Here is a 22,699-nt window from a genome sequence, read left to right as displayed (position 1 = left end):
GATCCAGAGAAATGACAAAGGAGAAAACTGAACTTTCCTCCCTGCTGCTACAAAGCTTTAAAATGTAGCTTCAGGAGAAAGCTAAGGAGTACACATCTCAGACTGAGAAAGTCCCAGGCTCTAATCCTTGCTCTATCAACCACTACTTAAATGGCCTCAGACAGCTGCCTAGCCTCTCAGTTAAGTGATAAAATGTGTCCCAAAAAACCTTTATAGTAAGAAGAAATTATAACATATTGGAGTGAAAGGAGTGATTAAATGTAAATTATGAAAACCATACATACATAATTTTGCAACTTCTATTAAAAAATCTCTAATACAGGCCCTCCTTGGTGGCGCAGCATGTTAAGGCAAAGTACTGAGAAGCTAAAGCCACTTCCTTATGAGTTCGGTTCCCGCCTGCCCCAGAGGTGACCACATGGTGTGGAAGACCTCTCCTGACCCGCCCGCTGCTCCCCTCAGCAGTATACTTGGTCAATCTGCCTGTTCTGCTCCCCACTCTGTCTCTGGTGAAGCCTCTCGCCGCCCCTGAGCCTCTGGCCTGTACCCCAGTTCTGTATGCACAAATAAATAAATCTTAAAAGAAAAATCTCTAATACAATGTTCAGTTCATGTTTCCCTCTCACTAGAAACTTTTAAGTAAAAGTTCAAAAGACATGTTTGCAAGCAGTTTTACTTCACTTCAGCTACCTTGCATATGATAGGGTTTATTCTAATGTCTTTTCTTTTATGAGTTAGAGTTGCTGGTGCCTACCTAGCAGGATTCAGAGGTCTCAGAAACTGTAACTTCAATGCTGGAGGCAGGAAAAAAAACTTTTGGATAATTTTTATTTAAGACAATTTGTTTAGAATTGGGTAAATACTTCCAAACACTCTAGTTAATGCATAGCCAGAACTATATACCTTTGATACCCAAAGTTTACCTTGTGTAAGCTTTCACTCTCTACCAAAGCAGCACTGTAAGAATTTCTACTGTCTTCCTAGTACCTATTCCCACTTATAGAAATCATTACTAAACATATACTTAAAAACAAAACCATTATGAATGTAGAGAATGTATGTACATCTCTATGTGTGTGTGTACATACACACACACAAAGCCTTACAAAAAGGTTTATTATAGTCATATGTCCACGAGCAATGTATAAGAATGCTTGCTCCCCATTTCATCTGTCAGCTTGGATGTTATCTAGCATTTCAAGTTTGCTAGATAACATTTCCCTGACAGATGAAAAATGATATGCAACTATTTTACTTGACCTCTTTTTAATACTACTTAGCTACTGTGTTTAATTTCATGAATTTAAAAATTAAATAGTTTAAAAAATTAGTATTATAATAAAAAGAAAGCAAAGATGAGGAAAGGCAGGGGTATTATTATATATAAACACCTACCATGTGTTAGCTCACGGAATATATAACATTTCACCAAATAGTCACAACTATTCTATGAGTTGATACAGTTCAAATTTATGAAAGGGGAAACTGACATGTAAGACATTGAGTGATCTCTCAAAGGTCTTATAGGTAACAAAAGGGAGTGAAACTGAACTTGAGTTTAACTCCAAAACCCATGCACTTCTACTAAAACCCTTATACTATTGGATAGGGAAAAAACTATTTAGAATACTTTATAACCAAGCCTACCAGGATATGATCATCTTTAAACAAGAACTGCAACAGAAAACACACTTTAAAGATAAACACTAAAATACATACTTTCATATACTTGAAAATCAAGAATTCACCAAAGCTGCATTAAGTTGCATAAAAAAATTTAAAGAAAGAGAACATGAAAATCAAATTAACAAGAGCTTTCTATCACTAGACAACAAAGTGAGATGGAATTCATAAAATTTGAAACAAAAAGGTTTAGAGTTAACATTAAATCTTCCCTGAAAAACTGATTTTGAGATAAATACCTTCTTGCAGTACATCTTTTAGAGTTATCCTCTCCCTTGATATTGCTATATCCTTCACCTTGGCTTTTGCTTCCAAAAGGGTGACACTTCTCAGGTCATTCTTCTCTATCCTCAAGGTGGGATAACCTGAGGAGCCAACAAAGCCAAACCAAGAAATATAAATACCCTTATTATGGCCTCATGGTAGTCAACTAGTTCAGTTAGCATCTCAGGACTAAAGTCACAGGAATTAATAAATAAATACAATCATAAAAGGAAAAGGTAGATCATGAACAGAGAGGATTACATAGACAAAGCAATTTAAAGAAACATTTTTTCATCTACTATAAAATCTTAAAAATAGTAGAAATTAAAATAAGAAATACTTAAAAATACTACTACCATCTCAACTGTCTTTCAACCAAATGAAACAAGCTTTCATTCACAGAATTTAATTTAATCCTTTTTATGGGCTGTTTTTCTCCCAGAAGATTTTCTAACATGGTCTTCTAACAAATGAACTTTTCAAATGTGAACCAAATCAAGCCATGTAATTATCACCAAGTCAAGACTGGACTTGTGACCTATTGTTTATCTTGATGATTATGTTATTATTTGTATGGTTAATGATTCCAAATTATGTCCAAATTATACTCTAAGAACATTTATTTGCCTCCAAGTATCTACAAGTTACAATGCAAAAATCTCATTAAATTCTTATTTAAAAAAAAAAAAGGAAATTAGGTCCCATTCTCTTGAATCTCATGGCAGCTAGCTTCCTATTATGGCTAGAAAATAAAGTATAAAGTCTTATGATGGTCCCTAAGAATACCAAACAACACATTAAATTCAAAGTTTCTGTTTCATACACTTCAGTGGCTTACTCTAATCACCTGAAAATCTTCCTTCTGAATCTCTATATAAGTTGATTTAGTAGCTCCTTTAACAGAGTTAGTCTATGGAAAGCCACCCAAATCAAATCTAGTTCTAGCAATTAAACTTTAATTTTATTTTTAATACCCTGATTTTAGAATACTTCATTCAAAATTCTGGAAAGCCAAATTTGAATATCAAGGTTAATTCAGTAGATGTTAGACACCAATCATGTACATAGAACAGTACCCATATCTCCCAAGTACTTAGCCACACAGTACTACTGATAGACCATAACAACTTTGGTAAATCATCTTTAGAATTAAATTAACTCTTACTGGTGATAGGAGTTGCATTGTTGGGTGTGTCAGCTCTCAGATACTGAGTCGTCTGTGTAGAAGGCTGAGACAGCCCTTGGGAACTACTGCTGGCACTGATGCTGCAAACAATTTTTAAGAGAAAATAACTGGCGAGTCAGCTTAAATGAGAAATTTCCCTTTCCATACATATAAAATGCACACAGCTATTATAACCAGTCTAAAATTTTGATGGAGATCATAACAACACATGAATCTTTATCACAAATGTTCTATATTGAAATTTTAAGCTACCTTATAATGTATAACTTTTTTTACTTTCTATCTCCAAAATCAAGCAGGTTCATCTCATGAAAGTCATTAAAGAATGTACTAGTCCTCAGACATCACAGATAGCAGTCCTGAGCCTCACGCAATGACACACTGGGTAACTGTAAGGATCATCTCTTAGAAAAAGAGCCTGAGCCATTCAACTAGATTGTTTTTAAGAAAAGGTACAGAAAGGGCTCTTTTAATGATGGTCAAAATCCAAGTGGCCTGCAAATGAGGAAATAATAAATCAAAAGTGTTGATGTGCTTAAAGCTTGGAAAGTCATTATCATTCAAGTTTATTTAATCACATAAATTTGGCTTCTTTTTATTTCCCCTATACCACCATTAGAATTTATGAAAGTTATCATAAACCTCTAGTCTTTGAAACATGATACCATATTCTTGTTCTTCGAAATGCAGCATTAAAAATAGAAAAGACAAAAAAAAATTCTGTAATAATACAGAAGATGGAAGATTCATGTTCACTTTTAACTCTACATTTGAGACTGTTGCAAATTAGTGTCTCTCAAATGTGTACTTTTGCCTTTTCAGGACAACAGCCTTATTCCACGTTACTCTTGAGCACAATCCAGGTCTACTGTCTTTACTCTTGTAAATGTGCAACAGTGGAATATAAAGTACAGAAATTCAGCAGGAAGAAAGAAATCACACAAGAGGATGTCAACCTTCCACCCTTCCCTGAGTAGGATCAGCAGAGCCCAATCAGATTTCCTGACTTTCTCAGACATGCAAAGTCTTTTAACTGACCACGCCCCTCACAATAGTTCTCTATTTTCAAAACCTAGTGATAAAAAAACAGAATTTTTTAAAAGCTGCTATTCAAAGAACTGAATTATATGAATTTACATGAGTAGTGGGCATGGGGGGAAGGAGTACAGTAAAGAGATAAAGAGCATAAACCATGAAATCAAAACTGCTAGCACTGCTTTTTATTAGTTATATATCTAGGGAAAACAAAACATTTTGGAGTCTCAAATTCCTCATGGATTTTAAAGAATGTAATATTAGTTCCTGAAAAGGTTGCTACAATGATTACGTGAAAAGTGTATAGGCGAGGCATTCAGAACAGTGCCTGGTATTCAAACATACATTCATAAATTATTATTACTAATTATTTTATTACTAATATTATGCATTCCCAATCTCTAGATTATAAAGGAATCATGAGGCATCTGTCTTTGCAGTTTTCAAAGATCAGTCTAGAAATCAAAGCTGTTAAAAGTCCATGAGTCAGAAATGAGGACAGAAAACAAGCATTACATCCCCAAAGAGGTAGAGGAAAGACTTCAGTTTACATATTTAAAGGGAGATTAAAAACATCTACTTCCCCAGATTTCTGTGAGGTTCAAATTGTATAATAAATGTGAAATATTGCCTACATCACTGCAGGTTGAAAAAAATGCAGAGACCTCAAATTATCTACCAGAAATTGTGCTTATCTTCATTAAATGAACAATAGGTGGCACTGTAGTACCACATCAGGAAGACACTGGGGATTACAATGGTGGAGATGAAAAAAATGCACAAAATGAAGTGATGTGAAAAAACATATTAAAAATTAAAAAAGACACTGGGCATACAATGATATAATGAGTACGTATACATCAATTTTTCATTCGTTCAACAGATATTTCGGGGGGTTGTACAATTAGTAAAGCCCTCTGAAGTGTTAAAACAATCCTCTTTGAAACCACAGATTTACTATTATGAGAAAAGCAAGGAGCAGTAGGGGATCTTCCTTAGCACCTCATAAAGTCAATTTTTATTTAGCTACATCACAAGAGGTGGAAAATTAGACAAAAATGTACATTTACCAGCACTTAATAGTTTAAAACCAATTTAAATAAATTACCTCATTTGACTTTCATAAGCAAGTAAGAATAGGCAGGGAAATATTAACATTATTTTAGAGTCAAAGATAGAATTTTGGGCAAAGGTCATTTTCCTTCAGACAGTTCACATTTTGTTTTTATGTGTAACTTATTTACTTATTCATTCAAAAATATTTATTTAGTTGTTTACTACTTGCCAGGTACTGTACTGGGTGCTGAGGGCACAGCTGTGAACATAACAAGCAAAGATCCTCCCTTTGTGAAGCTGACATTCCAGTGGGAACTTCTTGTTTAACACTGGCCTCATCCACACACACTATAAAACCCTATGAAGCTAGGAAAAGTACCGTTTGTTCACTCCTCTCACCAGCACATTAGTCAATGCCTGGACAACAAGTCCCAAGTGAGTCCAACTAAGCCTCAGTCAGTACTCAATTAACACTTACTGAATAATCAATCAGTCAACTGAGAAAACCATACTTCTAGGAGTAGAAAAACATAAACCAAAGACTGGTCACTTCTGATAATGAGTTATTGATATATATTCAAAGAGACAAAGAATTATTGGTGTTACAAATGTTTTTCCTCTCTTATTCTTCATTCAATATCCACTCAAGAGATAACCTATTAGGCACTGACTACAGGAAACAAGTAAGAGAAATAAAGGAGGCCTTGTCACCAGTAATGGGAAGGGTGACTGTGTAGACGAGATAATGCAAACAGAATATATTGGCAAATAACAGTTCAAGTACGACATGAGAGGAACAAACTAGGACAGGCTCTACAGTATGGATCAATCCCTCTGTGGAAGGAGGTTAAGTGTGAAAGTGAGAAAAAGAAGCATCGCCTCTCCAGGATAACTCTTCTGGCATAACAAGAGACTGAAAATCAGATCAAATTATATTGTCAGAGGCAGGTAAACTACAGACTGGGTTCCACTATGCTGCTATGAATACATCTCATGTAGCTTTATTCTCTGCCACTGAAGATGCCCTGTTAATAACAGGACTCCTGAGTGCCTAGAACTCTCTAGCCTTAGTCTATCATTACTAGAACATACAACTTGCTAGAAGAAAAAAAAAAAAGGCATAGTAATGATACTTACTATACAGCAGGACTTTGTTCTAAGAATTTACAGTATTTTTCATTACAACTTACACTATAACATTCCTACTAAGTACAGACCATTATTATCTCTGCTTTATAGCACAGAAAAATGACTCTATCTAGACCATAAAGATAACAGTCAGAACTCAAACAGAGGCGCTGTGGCTTCAGAGTCCATGCTCTCAACCAGTAGACTATGCTCTGATAATACATGATGCTATAAAGTGTTGCTTTATTTTTTTTTAAAGATGTATTTATTCATGCATACAAGAACTGGGGGATAGGCCAGAGGTGCACCAGAGGCAGAGAGGGGAACAGAACAGGCAGATTGACTGAAATACACTGCTGAGGGGAGCAGTGGGCGAGGCACATGGGTCACCTCCTGGCTAGGGATCAAACTCATGCTGTAGTGGCTGTGGGTAGCCTCACAGTGCTGTGTCTTAACCTCTTGCACCACCAGGGAGGCATAAAATGATGCTATACCTCACAGAATATCTGGAAGCCTTCACCAGAAAACTAATGGCTATTAATTCATAGGTGGTAACAGATGATTTTAGTATGTGCCCCAAGGATTCTAAAGTTCTTGCACAACTCTGGCCTTTGTAGGATCACAGCCCTAGCATACAAACAAACACTGAAGGAAAATGCAACCCTATCTCCATACCAAGAATGACTTCTAAACACCACACTCTTCAGTGATCCCACTAACTCTACTAGTATCCACTCTCAAAGTCCTATCAGATTGTTCCTGTTAACTTCATTTCCTGCTCAGTAGTTTCCAAGTGCCACGTATTCCTCTATAAGAAATCAAAATTTAATTTCACCACCCCCAAATACATAAAATGTATTCTGAAGCACATCACCCCTGTATTTCTCATTCATTCTTATTCCCTTTTCTTTCTATGCTTTGGTAAAGAAAGTAAAACAGCGGGGACAAAAAGCACTTAGGGGTGGGTATGAAATGCAGCCGGGGTTCTTTCTGCTTGTGGTTTTGCTTATGCCACAAGTATGTAGACCCACTGTCTGTATGACATTGCAGTAGGTCTAGGGATTCAGCAACTAACAAAATGCACTGCTCCCTAATTGGATAAAGGTTACTTTTCAGTAGAAGACAAAAAAGGATTATAGAAGGAAAAAGTAAAATAACTGCTGCCCCCAAAATAGACAATGTTGGAAAAGCAGTGAGCCTTGGGAGCAAAAGGAATACAGGAGCAAGTGTGCTAAAGGGCAAGGTTTAGGGTAAAAGTGAGGACTAAGTAATCATTTTTCTGGAACAGAAGTAAGGATATGGTAAGAAAGAAAGATTCAGAGACAACAGGAGCTACATCTCCACATAAAGGCAGGCACTGAAAGTCAAGTGATGAAGCAGGAAGTGTCTTTAATCAGCAACTGGGAATCACCCAAGAGGGAAACAAGAGCTGTTGTCTGGCAAAGAAACCTGACTATTTTCCCTCTTTCTCTGTCCTGGCTACAGGTCTTCCCTGTCATGTCTGACTCACCCGGGCTGGGACAAGCACCTTTTGCATTCCCACAGTATACTAAACATATCACCATCATCAAATTTATAAACTTTTATAATTATGGGTTAGTGGCAAAGATTAAATACGTGAAGCCATGAGGTATATTATTAACATTTTTATTCCCAGCATTTAACATAATATCTAACCTAGGATATCACCAAGGCTACATATCAGAATCATACAGGAACCTTTAAGAAAAATACCATGCCCAGACACTACTATACACCAACTACATCAGAATCTCTGGAAAGTGGGACCCAAGTACTCATGTTTAAAAAGCTTCCCCATGACTTTGCAAGCAAACTGAGAACCCATGGTTTAAATCACTGCAAGTTACTAGAAGAATGGCTGGCTAAAAGGCTGCCTGGCTGGTTGGATAATGATGGTGGGATAAAGTAGGAGAAGAAACAGGGTTATGTTTAAAAGGTATTAAGAGTCTAGAGTAGAAGTCGTATCAAAGGGGTTGAGTAAAAAAATTAATCTCCGTTTCTTTAACACCAACTAATAAATTATTTTTTGACTTCACAAATTAAAAAACAAAAATCAGAGAAACCTAGTGGTAGTAATCACAAAGACAGTAATTTTTCCTTTGGCTCTGACTCAGTTATGCCCCCTCCTTCCCCTCCACTACCACGTGCCACTGTGTACATGGGTGTGTGCAGACACACATATAAATGCAAGTAACTGCTTTTATTTTTTTTCCTTCCCCAAAATATAATGAATACCTGTCATCCAGTTCAATCCTTTTCATACTATGAAGGTGCAAAACAGCTAATATTATTGCTACAAGAAATATTACTGCACAGCAAACTCCTACACTGATATAAAACACACGCGTAGAAGTGGTTGGAGCTGCATGTACAGGATCATCTGAAATAAAAAGGAAAAACACATCAAGCTTTTAAAATAAATATATAAATTGACCAATATACACAATGAGTTTCCTTTCTTGATAAAAAATTTTCATATTACATGTCCATTCTTTGATAGAATTAGTTACCAGTGTATGATGTAATTCACACAATTTTTAAAATGTTTTTGTTGTAGCTTGAAATAAAGGATTTAAACAACATTTTTGGCTAAAAAAGTATCATAATCATATGCAAGTGGAGTATCCATACAGCAAACTCTCTGTAGCAGTGCTAGTCAACAGAACTTCCTGCACAGGTAGGCATATTCTACAGGGCACCAACACAGCAGCCACTGACCTCCTGTGCTATTATCAAGCACTAGAAATAGCTAGTAGCAGTGAGGAACTGAAGTTTTATTTCACTTTAAGTAATTAAAAGTTCGGCTGGCACCTGTTGCTAGTACCACAGTGCTGATCTATACTTTCTATTTATTCAATAGTGATACCTGTAGTAGAGAGGTCAGATTACTGTCTTGCCAACGAACAATGATTCAACATACAAAAGGGACACACAAGTTAGAAAAATAAACTTCATCTTTCTTGCTCTTTTTTAAAAGATTTATTTATGCATGCACGCAGAACAGGCCAGAGATGCGGAGGGTGAAAGGATTCACCAGAGACAGAGTGCGGAACAGAAAAGGCAGATCCACTGAAACACACTGCTGAGGGGAGCAGCAGGCGGGTCAGGAGGGGTCTGCTGCGCCATGTGGGTCACTGGCAGGGGATCGAACTTGTGCTGCTATGGCTGCAGACAGCTTCATAGTGCTGTGCTTTAACCTACTGTGCCACCAGGGAGGGCCCCATATTTTTCTCTTATAAGATAACAAGTTATTTCACTTACCTGTTTTTAAAGAGAAAAGCAGGAAAATAATACAGAGCTCATCAGCTAATAATCAGTTTTATGCCATTCAACAGAGAGAAAGCATCAACAATTAAAGTAACTCAAAGACATGGACACAGATAGGTAAAGACACACATGAAATGAGGAGCGAAAAAGAAGAAATAGAAGCATTTTCAATTCAAGTGGGTTTTTGCAAGTGTTTATAACATAATTTTTAGAAAAACCTGAGCGCTTATTTTTACTTTAAATTAGATGGGAAATCATTACAAGGAATGATATACATTATCATTCGTGGAGACACAAATGACTGCACATGCTGTGTAAAGAATGCTATGTAGGCAGCAAGAACAGAACAAAACAGGGAACAAGTTTTAAAAAGTTACCACCCACAGTAGGCCAAGACAGACATAGCTGTGGACTGGGCAAGAGCATTATAAAGAAAATGAGAAATTAATGGATTAAGAAGCAAAATCAACAGGCCTTGCTAATGAATGGCACTGACATAAAAAGGGCAAAGAGGAATGAAAACTTTGGCTTAAAAAATTAGGTGGACTAGCTGCTCTCCTGCCCACTCATGACATACATACATCATCTCCCTTTCCTTCTTCTAATATCACTGAACCTTTTGGACATATATATATAAAAGAACTAGGCAGGTAACAGTACTGCTACAAAGATAAAGAAATAGAGAGAATCAAGAGCTTTGCTCTCATGAAGATCAATATGAAGCAGCTGGTACAAATTAACATGGTGATGTCAAATTTGACAAAAATCTAAAGTTTGGAGCTCTGGGGATCAGTCAGGATAAAAGTAAAAACTATAGCATTCAAACATAGGAAAATAAAATTGCTTTCTAAAATTTAAATTTTCAATCAACAAATAGTAAGTCATAACAAATTAATACAAGAGTGAATGGCTTCTAAGGCAGCTAGATTTAACTGTAGCTTGAAAGAAGGCCACCAGCTACTGAACCTTAGAAATGATTGGTCCCCAGAGCTGATGCTATCCAGGTATACTCCAGAACACATACGAGAAAGACACTCCAAAGCTCCTTGCTCTATTACCTATAAATTCCCATTTCACCTACCACAACCTGGCTACCCTTCTGGTCTCAGATGAGAGTCACTTTCCTTCAAAGCTGTCCCTTGCTCCATCAGAAGAGGTTCGATATTTCTGCTGCTCAGGAACTATGTGATGTCCTACCACAGCTGACATGCTATGTTTTTGTCACTGATAATTGCCTGTTGATCTCCCTCACTATATGATAAACATCTGCTTTGTTCATGGTTTAATTCTCTGCTATAATCACACTACCTGGTACATCATAAACTCCCAGTAAACCCAGCTGGCTGGATGCATAACTAGGAAAGGAAGGGGAGAGGGATTGAGGAAGACACAAGGAGAGACCAACAATATGCAATATTCTATTCTCTTTCTGAGAAGTAACATCCTATCAGCCTAAAAGAAATGACTAAAAATCACAAGAATTTTAAAAGTAAACCTAAGGAGTTGATATTTTTAAAAATACTACTACATAGAGAGAAATCTTAATGAAATATTCTAAAAAAGTTGACAATATCTCATATTATTTTTCCATCAAAAAAGGTCTACTTTGAGATGGAAAAAGGCACAAAATGATGTAAAAATAAACTATTATATTACTTAAATTAAAAAGGTCCACTTTGAGATATCCAGATACTTTGCACCTCCTGAGGTGATGAAAAAGATAAAACAGGAAACATATACTACCATGTGAATTATTCTTGCTAAGAGTTGCTCCTAAGCCTAATCAAGCATGGAATCTAACTACCAGTTTCTAGAAGAGACAAAACCATGCCAAATAACACAAAGATGCTGATGCAGGGAACTCTATAAGATAAATGACTCAAAGTCTTTAGCAAACAGGTGAAATTAAAAGGAGGTGAGATGGTTTCTAATCAATATAAAACACATCAACCAAATAGAGTATACATAAGCTTCATTTAGATCCTGATTTGGTTGGGGGTTCAGAGAACTATAAAAAGACATTTTTTGACAGATTAATTTGAAGTGAACAGGTATTTTAAAGAGCACCACACTAACTCTTCATGGGTACAAATGCTATGAGACTGGGGGGTACATCAAGACACTCTCCCTTCTGACCCACCTCCCCACCCGAGAAAGGAAGGCCTCACTGGAACATCATCGACAAAACGCTGATCTTATGCAAGCAGGGTGATGATCACATGGGGGTTCGTTGGAGCATTCCCGCAATTGTTGTGTAGTTGAAATACACACAACTCCTATCTTTTTTAAAGTTTACTTTCATGAGAAGAATCTTAATAATATTTTTAAATAATACCAGTAAAGACATTGCTATTAAAAGTATATCAGCAAAAGCTGAATCATTGAAGTGCCCATGTTAGAAAAGGAAAAAAAGAAGCCACAGTTATATTATCTAAACATAACCATTACCAAAAAATAAACACTTATTTTGAATTTTGGCTATTAGGTTTAATCATGTAGTTTCTTTTAAGTTCACATTTTTCATTTGGATGAAATGAGCTAAAGGTTAGGTTCAGATTGCAGATTTTCTCAAGTTTTCCTAAACAGATGAATATCTTACTTTATATTTCATGGCCATACTTTAGTAGTGGCCATTTGAAATGATGTGATATAAATACTTGAAAAAATTTTAGATCACCTGTTATAAAATATATGTAAACTTAACTTCATAAAATTTTCAGTATTTTGTAATTTCATATAACTATACAATCTACAAGATGTTGGTGAAGTAATAACACAGTGTCATTTATCTTTAGGAAATCACAAGCCTCCAAATTCCACACAATCATGTTCACTTATAATCAGCCTTTTTCATCCCTATTAATGGAGAAAAATGAATGCAACACTTACAAATAGTTCTGCTAGTGTTTTTGTCCAAAGGTGAAGTTTTTACTTCTTCAAGTTCTGAAGTAAAAAGGAGATAAGATACTTTAGAAATTCTTTTCCAAGAAAACCCTCTAATAAAGTAATTATATTTTCTGAATTTTGTGTTCTACCAGAACACTGCCTGAATAACTAATAAGGCACTCATTGCAAGATAACAAATGCTGCATTACTATCTGGTAAACATCAATCAACAGCATTTGCCCCAGTGTGTAGCTTTTAGATGCTCATTGAAAAAGTGTTTCAGTGGTCAACATGGGAAAGTCCCATACTATATATAGCCTCTTGGAAACTCAGTAGCACACAGTGCACAGGCTCTAAGGAGGGCCAGAGTAACAAATTTTATTTGATCTAGTAGTTCCTACCTCATATGATAAAGAACTTTTCTTGCCAGTAATATACATTAACATTTTAAAAAAAGATTTATTTAAGTATACAGGAGCTGGGGTACCAGCCAGAGGTGGACGGGCGGGGGTAAGAGAATTCACCAGAGACAGAACAGGCAGATCTACTGAAATATGCTGCTGAGGGGAGCTGCAGGTGGGTCAGGAGATGTCTGCTGCGCCATATGGGTCAGCTCCCCAGGGACTGGATGCGTGGGTGTGGATAGCTTCATAGTGCTGAGCTTTAACCTGATGCACTACCAGGGAGGGCCCTGTGTTAACGTTTTTAAATGTAATAATATGGGAAATCAAATACATAATTACATAGGGCCACCAAATAAAGAGGAGGTTCTTATTACACTTATGTCTATAATAGAATAGAAAACTGCACCAAAGAGAATTAGAAGTCTTCATTTTATTCCTAGCACAAATATGAACCAGCTCTACCTATATAAGCTTATTAAATCAGTCACTTTACCTATCTAGAACTTAAAGTTAAGTGGGTTGTACTCATAATCTTTAAGGAGAACACATACATTCTTTGATCTGTAATATATCTAATACTTTCCTATATCTAGAACAATTTCTTGAATTGGATTTTTCAAAGCCAAAAATGATTATAGTATTTATTAAGAACTCACTTATGATGAGTACTCAGGTTAGATTCAACTGATGTATTAAAAAAAAACACACACACACACAACAACAACAACAACTCTCTGAGTCTCTGATGCAGAGGCCAGGACCATTCTACATTCTACAGGTAAAAATACTGAGACTCAGGTTAAGTAACTTGTTCCAATGACCTAGATAGAACAGAGCTGTGATTTTAACCCAGGCTCATAGATTCCTCTGTGTAACTGTAGCTTTATAAGGGAAACATAGTAATACTCAGTTACTCAAGGGTTCCCACCAGAATTACCAGCTTACTTTAGCACTTTAGCACTTTAGTACTATGTTACATTGCTGTTGGGAAATGTTCAAACAATTCTGGCTTAGAGTATACAGAGTCTCCGCAGATCTGAGTGAGAATTGGCTATAAGCTATCTGAAGATTAACTACAAATTCCAAGTGCTGTTTTTTTCTCATTTGCAACTATATTCAAGACTTGGTGATAATTAAATCTGTAAAAAGATGACATATCTAATTTTGACATTCTTACATCTATATAAAAACACACATTTTGGTAAATAAATTCCTTACTTTTGTAGCACATTTTCCTTCTTTTAAAATTTAAGACTGTAAAATTTTTTGAAGAATTTACTGTCAAGTTGAGCTGCATAAGTATCATAACCTCAGAATCTACTTTGCCAGTACAGGAAAGTTCGACCCGAAACACTGTTTAAAACAAAATGATAATAGTTATGTATAAATCAACATTACTATTCATTAAATATCTTAGAATTATTTATTTTTACTCCAGTAAAACTAAAAATGCATTTACATAAAATACTAAGCAGGATCTTCCTTAGAGGTTAGTGGCAGACCACAGCTTCTTCAGACATTAGGTATTTCACTCATTATTAAAACAAACGTTAGCATTAAAAAATAAACCAAGGCACAGCGATAGTTATTCTCAACTTTTGTTCAAGATTTTTAACACATTGCTTTGTCTCATCATATTGTATTCCAACAATATAATGCTATAGAATCATAAGGCAAACGCTGCTTACTTTGCTAGTCATGTCAACAATAGTTAACAACAAAAATTACTTGATAAAAAGGACATACCATCAAAATGCAATTATGTGCTGTTCTGAATGAAAAGATTAAATATAAACCTTAATGAATCTGATAAATTCTTAATTACAAATTTTAAAAAGTAAAAACCTTTCTGAATAGAAACTGGCAATTTTATCAATTACTATAGGAGCAGAATGACATCATTTTTTAAATCATTCCATTTAAGGTTCTTTTCCTACAAACACAGACTAAATCATTCTATCATCTATATGAATGTGTGAGAAATACGGACCTTTACAAATATATTTACTGATCCATGAAATTAACCAGCCTTCCTCTGTTTTCTTAAAGTGCAGTTTAATGTATGTCATTATTAACAGTGAATTAAGACTACCAGGAAAAGTTCTACACACTGTGGCTTATATTTTCAAAATTCTAGCAGTTTCTAGTATCGTAAAATCTTACCTTCAAGGGACCTTTCTCAAAAGAAGTTAAATTTGTATAAACGTGATTTTTAAATCATTTACTCAGTCACTACTGTGAGCCATCAAGTATGAGATGCTGCACTAGGCACCAAGAGAGCTGAAGAAAACAGCTCCTGCCCACTAGGTGGCCACAGGCTAGTAGGCAGAAACTAACACAGCGAGTTACAAGATAAAATGACCAGCTCAGAAACAGTAAACACATGTTTCTCTGGGGCGGGTAAGAGTTAATAATGAGAACAGGAGACAGAACAGGACAAGGTGGATTTTGGGTCTTCCAGAGTGAGAGTATGTATGAGTTCATAAGCAGAAAAGAGGAAAAGATCGTGTCAAACAGAGGCCGGCGTGCGCACAGACAAGGCTATGAGAACCGCACACAGTGCCAGGGAAGCGCAGGAACAGACAGCCGCACAGGGCAAACACAGCACACCAGCCGGGAGCCTGCAGTGTATTCAGGCAATGGGTGTTGGGGCTGATGGGCTTGATGTCACATGATCAGGTGTCAGTGTGCAACATCATTAGGCCGCATTGTGGTGAATAATGGAACAGGAACAAGACTACACACAGGGGCCCACGTGAAGGGCACTGCCAGTCAGCAGTGCAAAAAAGAAGAAAAGGAAGAACTGAATAGAGACAGTTCTAGATGAGATGGATAAGAGAGAATGATTGCAAATATCACTATTTACAAAAACGACTTTTCAAAGTATTTATGTATCTTCTGCCTATCAAGTAAGACACTATATATCAACATTTAAACTGCTGCTGGGGAAATGTGGATAACAGCTGGAAACAGTATGTTAACTCTACCTGAGACTCACACTTACCTGATAAAGTGCGTGGAACTTCCCCTTGGGCAGAAATATTAACCTGGGGCATGTCCATAGCCACAAAGTTGTCTACTTGGAATCCCAGCTTATATTCAACCTATAAATTAGAGAAACAAGTGAATCTACAATAGCAGAAAAAAGAACAGCTTGACTTAACTGATTAGCTCGCTGACTAATTAAATGCCATAATCCTTTCACATGTAAAAATAATGTAGCTATTAAAAAAATCCATTTGGCAGAGACAACCATGAAATTTTCAACTGGATAAAAATTCAGTCCATTAAATGTCCAGAAAACCACACATTCCTGATAAAACCTGTCATCTAGGATTCAGAAATCTTACTGAGGGTTACACAGTCATTGAGAGCGGAGCCCTGAAAAGGAAGCTAGGAAGAGCTAAAAGGCTGAGATGTGAAATTCACACACCAGGAATAGTCACTGATGTCTTCTTTGTTGCTGAGCCAAGCTCTGAAGGCCTGCATGTACTGGTGAATGAAGGTGTGTGCTCTACAACCCCGGATCCCACAAATGATTTCAAGGCATGAAATCCTCACAGAATATCTAGACCACATTCTCTTATCTTGCTTTTACCACTAAGAAAGTTCATGTTTGGATATCTATCTAACCTCTGAATCTATTTCTCAAATCTATCTAATTCTCTGAAAGAGAATTAACTAAGAAAACATCCCTGGACCCACTACATACTAATGCCTGGCCTACACAGCCTGGCCTACACAGCCTCATGGAACCAAAAAGCATTAATCAACAAATACACCCTGTTCCTAGAGAGATGTTCATGGAAGAAAAAGCTCAAACGTAAAGCAATGGAGCTTCCACCGTAAGACTTTGAAGTAGTATTTCATGTTACTCTTTGTTCTGCTCATGGAGTCTTGATAAGAATGGTGTCCCTCTCCCAAGCACAGCTTTGAGAGGGAGCTAGAAATAGCAGAAGCCAAGGGCGATCATTCTTTAAGGAACTTGTACAAATATTAAAGTAGGCATATAAGGGATTTACTTGGTAAGTACACATTCAAAACAAAGGAAAAGTTCTGTCTGTTTGCTACACAAATGACTTGGTGATCTCCTGGCTTAAAAGAGTGGACTCTGACCCTAGCATACCACCCTCCTGTCCCTGCCACCAGGAGGTGCTAGAGCACTATATAACCCAGCAAGTTTGGGACAAGAATGAGAAATCTTTCCAGAAACACTAACTAATTTCAAGAAAATGCATGGAATATCCCTGTGTTCATGCTATCTCTGAACAGGACAATACACAAAGAGCAAGTGCACAAAAGAAATTCATACAACAACAACTGAATTTGGAACCCAGAGAAGCTACGACCCTTAGATAAATGGTTAACTTTTCCAAGTTTGAGTTTTGGTAAATTGAGGGGAAAAACAACACTCTGAGTCAGTGTGACACAGGTCCCCCCTGACAAAAGAGACCCCAGTGTCATCAGCTACCACTCCCTACTGCCCCACTGCTCTTCCCCATAAGCACAGCCTACTCTCAAACCCAGAGATTCTGACATCAGCCCTCCTGGGTTCTGCCAACATGCTGCAGTCCCGGCCCCCATCTTGGCAACCACAGAATTCTAAACACACTCAGTCCCACGCCCTCACAGCCTCTTCTCAAATATCTTTACGCCTTCTCTCTCAACCTGACTTTCCTCAGAACTCAACTCTTTTCCTGCCCATGGTGCAGTTCCTACAATACCAGAAACAGAATGAGAAAACAGAGGTTGGGTTCTTTCAGGATCATTTAGTCCTTTCTAGACACCCATTCCCTACACTCAGTCCCCTCCCTACACTCTGAAACTGTCCACATCTACTCATCATCTTTCATGCCAGCGGCCTTGGCTCTTCACAGTTTCCAGTCATCTCCCTGTTACCACATTTTCACCTCCTGTTGTTACAGGGAAACCCCAATTCACATGAGGGCTGGACCCCTGACTGTGGATCCTTATACTGTCATCTTCAAATTCAGTATCTAGTGTTCCTACGTATCAAAGAACTGCTCCATAACCCAAACAAATGCAAAAATACCCCTCTATCAAAGATCTCATCATTACCACTGACTCCTGAAAAACCAGTTCTGTCTCCCTCACTTTATTCAATTAACATTTATGAAGCACATTTATAAGCCCAGGGTTGTGCTCATAGCTGGAATGCAATGACCAATTAAACTGTTTCCCTCCTCTCCAGTCCAGTCAGTAATGGTTTTATTTTCCTATATAACCTGTGCCCCAAAGAAGAAAATGCTCCTGACATATGGATATTCTCAACTGTTTCACTCCCCACACCTTTAGAGGGCACCTCCACATCCTGGTAGCCCCTCACTCTACTCCTGCTACCCAGCACTGCTGGAGAAAATGACAGCCCAGGAGAGAAGGGGACTATCGCACAAAGCTGACACTCCCCCCACCACTACCACCAAGTTTGGTATAGTAAGCAATCCCAAGCCCTCTCTGTTCACCTCGCCTCAAACCTCACAGCACTGCACCACTTCACCGCTGCTCTTCCAGCTTGGACAATGGTATTGTCCCTTTCCGCTGGCACACAGGGAGCCCCTTTCTGCTCTCTTTTCAGCACCAGGCAAGCCTGTGCATGCTTCCATCCTTTATCCTTCAGTCCTGAAGAAGACTTATTCTTATCCTAATAACAAATCCTTCTCTTCCTAGCACACTAGAAGGTTCACACCACTTCACCACCAGTGGGGTCTCATCTCATCAGCCGGTCTCTCTCATTCTCCTTTATCTCTCCCACTTACCTACGTAATAATCTTATAGCTCTCAATTTAACAGAGTCAAAGCCAAACTATTATATTTCCCCACACTTGCTGTCACCTTTATTCTAAGTCTCAGTTACCATATGCAGAGGCACATAATCAGGGGCCAGAACTCCTAGAAAAACAGAGAAAGAGAATGGTGAAGGGGGTCCAGGGTCCAAGGTGCAGTGCTAAGGGTGGGGGCCAAAATTAGCACCTGAAGTATCTCAGTGTGATAATGGGGAGAAGGCAGAAGGGAGAGAAATGAGTTAGTGAATGGAGCAGGGCAGAGTAAGGGCATTGGAAGAGGGCAGTGTGGCAGCAGGTCTGAAAAAGCAAATTCTGTGACCAGGACAGCAGCCTGTTAGAGCATTAAGTATGAAAGCATGGAGGCTTGCCCTTTGTTGATTCCCTTTTTGAGAGTCCATTTAAACATCTGAGGCATTCACAAGACATTTCTCTTCTCTCTCTGAATTCTTTAGATATAAATATTAAAACTGCAGTTTTGGGGGTCAGAGGAAAATTGCCATCTATCAAAGTTCAATTTTTTTTACATGAAATCTCATGTGCCAATAATCCTTTGAAGAAACAGATCTGTTTTAAAGCTAACATTCACAACCTACTGGAACAAAGGAAATATGAACAGCAGTTATTTATCAGAAGAAAAGAATGAGCCAAAATACTTCAGAAAAGAAATGAGAGAAAATATAAATATTTAAATAAGCTAAAAAATAAACATTTTGGTAATCTTCCCTTACTTGGAAAGAAACAGCAACTACAAATAGACAACCAATGCATAAAGCCATTTCCTTCTGGAACAGAGTAGCACTTAAAAATGAATATACTTCCTACAGTCAAGTAGCTTTTAAATTCCTTGAAATTACCAGTTCTGCCTTTGTCATTGAAATCTCACTCTGCAGGGGATATAGCAGACTGGTCCCAATAGCTGTGGTAGGAACTCAGTCCAAGTTCCCTGCAGACCCTCCTGACAAAGATAAAAAGTTCTTGAAACCAGAGAACAGCTATGGGAGGAGGGTAGGGGTGGGAAATTCCAGATCATTATTATACAGTTTTGACTTTCAGTTATCTATCTGATTAGTGAAACTTAACAAATGCAGTTACATGTTCTTTTTTTTTTTCTGGATATCAGAGAATGTTCTAGAATATAAAAGAAACAAGCTGCTCAAATCCAGTAGTCTTTCTTTCTTTCTTTTTTTTTTTCCTGGAGTGTGTGGCCTCTTAAAAGAGAAGCAATACCAGAGTTCTCATCCCATCTGGAAAGGCAATTAACTAATGATATTTACTGACTACTCACCTCACTAAGGCAGTGTGACCAAGAACAAGACACTGACTGCTGCAGACTCTGAGTAGACTACAATCTGTTTGGCAGGGTGAAGCTGTCATGTAAATGTTGAAGAACAACATTATTAGCAAAAGCTTTTGATGTGTGAAAACTAATGTTAAATTATCTGCAATGTGAATGGACATGCTGAGGAGACTGGAGATCTTTGGAAGCAAATACTTCACCTCTTGCAGAATCTTAGAGGGCCAGAACTGAGAGTTTCTGATCAAGAGTTGGAGTTTGGGAGCTACAGCCCTCCAGAAAGCCATGCTGACACCCAAGAATCAACAGGATTGCCTCATCTCCTGCCCTGCTGTATTTATTGACTTTCCCACTGCGAGTCACTTACCTCCTGCTTCCTCCCCTCCTACTACCATACTGACTCCTTTCCCAATCTGGGTCTTTGTTTTTTCTCAGTAACTGAACAATATACCAAGCCACTTAGTAATACATGATAACACCCCTGAAAGGGAAAGTCCAACTCTACATGCAGTGAAATACACACAAAAGAGATGCTCATTCCACACACAGACTATCTCTAGAGGAGGAGGAGGCAGGAACCAGGGAACAGTGGTTGTGTCAGAGAAGGGGAACTAAGTGCCTGAATTGATAGAGGGTGGTACTTATTTTTCAACAGAAATCTTTTTATGTCTTTTGAGTTTTATACCATGCACTTATACTGCCAACTCTAATGATATGATTTTTATAGAGCTTGCCAAACAAATTGTGGTCTCCTCAGATGCAGGAGCTGTGTCTCATTTCTGATTAACTTAATCAAGTGTGTTAAAATCATCACAGAAATTAAGACCAAAACTTAAAGCTACAATGGTGTCAGAAGCTTGAAACCAGATTATAACACACACTCCTTAGTTTTTACTATAAAACATTTTAAGATATGAGATTACTACTTTGCTCTAATGTATAAATTAAATGTGTAATAGGGTAAGCTCTATATTCAATCTATGGATTGTGATCACTTTTCCAAATTTACAATTTCACTCTATTCAGAAGAGTAAAACAAGTGAATATATGTCACGTGAGGAACTCGGATCAAGTGTGCCCAGCCTATATGTATGCACACTTCTAGAAAAAGGAAATTTGCCACTCCCAAAGCAGCACATTCCAACTGTGAAAAAGTTCTAGCTGCTTAGAAATTCCTGTTACCTGAGTTGTACCCTGTACATCTCTCTTCCTGTGCAGTCAGTTAAAGAGCACTTACAGCCAAGTGCCAGGTGCTATTCCAGGTAGAGGGGACATAAAGAAAAATAAAAGGGGCTCCTACTCTTGAGATGCTCGGAATCTAGGAGTGGGACAGAAAGGAAAATTAAGATCTATAATAGTGTTAAATGTGCAATGAGGACTCTGAAGGTCCAAAGAGAAGGCACTGTGGATACAGAGAAGGTACCTGGCACAGCTGTAGGAGAGGGGACACTGGGTGTGAGCTTTATGAGATGGAGAGGAGTTAATCGGTAAAGAATGGGGGAGAGAACATTTCTAGTAGTTCAAACAGCAGCAATGGGACAGCACAGGGCAATCAAGAAATTGTCTGACATAATGGCACAAAATGATCTAGTTACACAGAAGGTAGAGAAGACAGATAAGAATCAGATCACAGTGGTCTCCTAAGAAATCAAAACTTCACGCTGGTGGAAACCAAGAGCCTTAGAACAATGTTAATATTATGATTTATAGTAATAAATATTTGATGTCCATTCCCATTGTTGGATAAAAGCTCCTAAACATCCCCTGAAATTTCTTAAGAAATGATTCATCATTGAAAGGTGTTTTGCTATGTTAATGAGGCGGCTTTCAGAAACCTGCCAGGAGGGGGAATAGTTAGAGGAGAAGCAACCATCTGACTATGAGGTTGGAATGTTCAGTCCTATCCCAAGCCTCCAGGAATGGTCAATGATGTAATCAACATGTCTTTATAAAAAGCTTCATAAAAATCTAAAAGGTTAGGGTTCAGAGAGCTTCCCAACTGGTGACCATATGAAGATTCATGAAGCCAGACACACTCAAGAGAGCGAGGAAGCTCTATGCCCTTTTCCCTTACCTTGCCTTATGTTTATTTTCCAACTGGCTGTTGCTGAGCTATATAGCTTTTTATAATCAATAGGTAATCCAGTATGAGTTCTGTGAGCCAGTCTTTCAAATTAATTAAACACAAAGAGGGGACTGTTAGACCCCTTACCACTGGTTATTTAGAAGCACAGGTGATATACCCTGGAATTGTAACTGGCATCTTAATTGAGGAGTTGGTGGAGGGAGTGGTCTTGTAGGACTGAGTCCTTAACCTGTGGGTTCTTATGCTTTCTCAGGGTAGACAGTGTCAATTCTGACAACTGAGCTGAATTGTAGGACACCCAGATGGTGCTTGATAGTCTGGGAAATCTCCTCTCACACAGTGGAACTAGGATTGGAATCTTACTAGGCAATTTTGCAGAAAGTGCAGCAAGAGGTCAGTCTGGAGGCAAGGAGGCCAGTTAGAAAACTTTAGTTTCCAGGTAAGAAACAACAGAGGCCCAAAGATGCAAATTAAAGATGAGGTCAGGAGAGAAGTAGACAATGAACTGAAAAGTGTAATTATGAAAGAGAATCAACTGGACTTGGCAGTGTAGGAGAAGCTAAGATCACCTTTAAGCTTCTCTTT

General features: G+C 37.7%; 1 protein-coding gene across 1 annotated transcript in view; it reads right to left on the bottom strand.

Annotated features, from left to right (window-relative positions):
* RYK (receptor-like tyrosine kinase) overlaps positions 1-22,699 on the bottom strand; it is a 52,610-nt gene that overhangs the window by 26,239 nt on the left and 3,672 nt on the right. The window contains exons 3-8 of the mRNA XM_004682452.2: positions 15,935-16,034; positions 14,149-14,283; positions 12,530-12,583; positions 8,609-8,753; positions 3,113-3,213; positions 1,923-2,048 (exon numbers count right to left, since the gene is read on the bottom strand). Of these exons, the coding sequence (XP_004682509.1) occupies positions 1,923-2,048; positions 3,113-3,213; positions 8,609-8,753; positions 12,530-12,583; positions 14,149-14,283; positions 15,935-16,034 (661 nt within the window). The remainder of the gene's footprint in view (positions 1-1,922; positions 2,049-3,112; positions 3,214-8,608; positions 8,754-12,529; positions 12,584-14,148; positions 14,284-15,934; positions 16,035-22,699) is intronic.

This window comes from Condylura cristata, unplaced genomic scaffold (assembly GCF_000260355.1).
Source record: "Condylura cristata isolate star-nosed mole 26May11 unplaced genomic scaffold, ConCri1.0 scaffold00014, whole genome shotgun sequence".
Lineage (NCBI taxonomy): Eukaryota > Metazoa > Chordata > Mammalia > Eulipotyphla > Talpidae > Condylura > Condylura cristata.
Note: the sequence above shows the minus strand (reverse complement) of the source record. Positions and strands in the feature narration are given on the sequence as shown.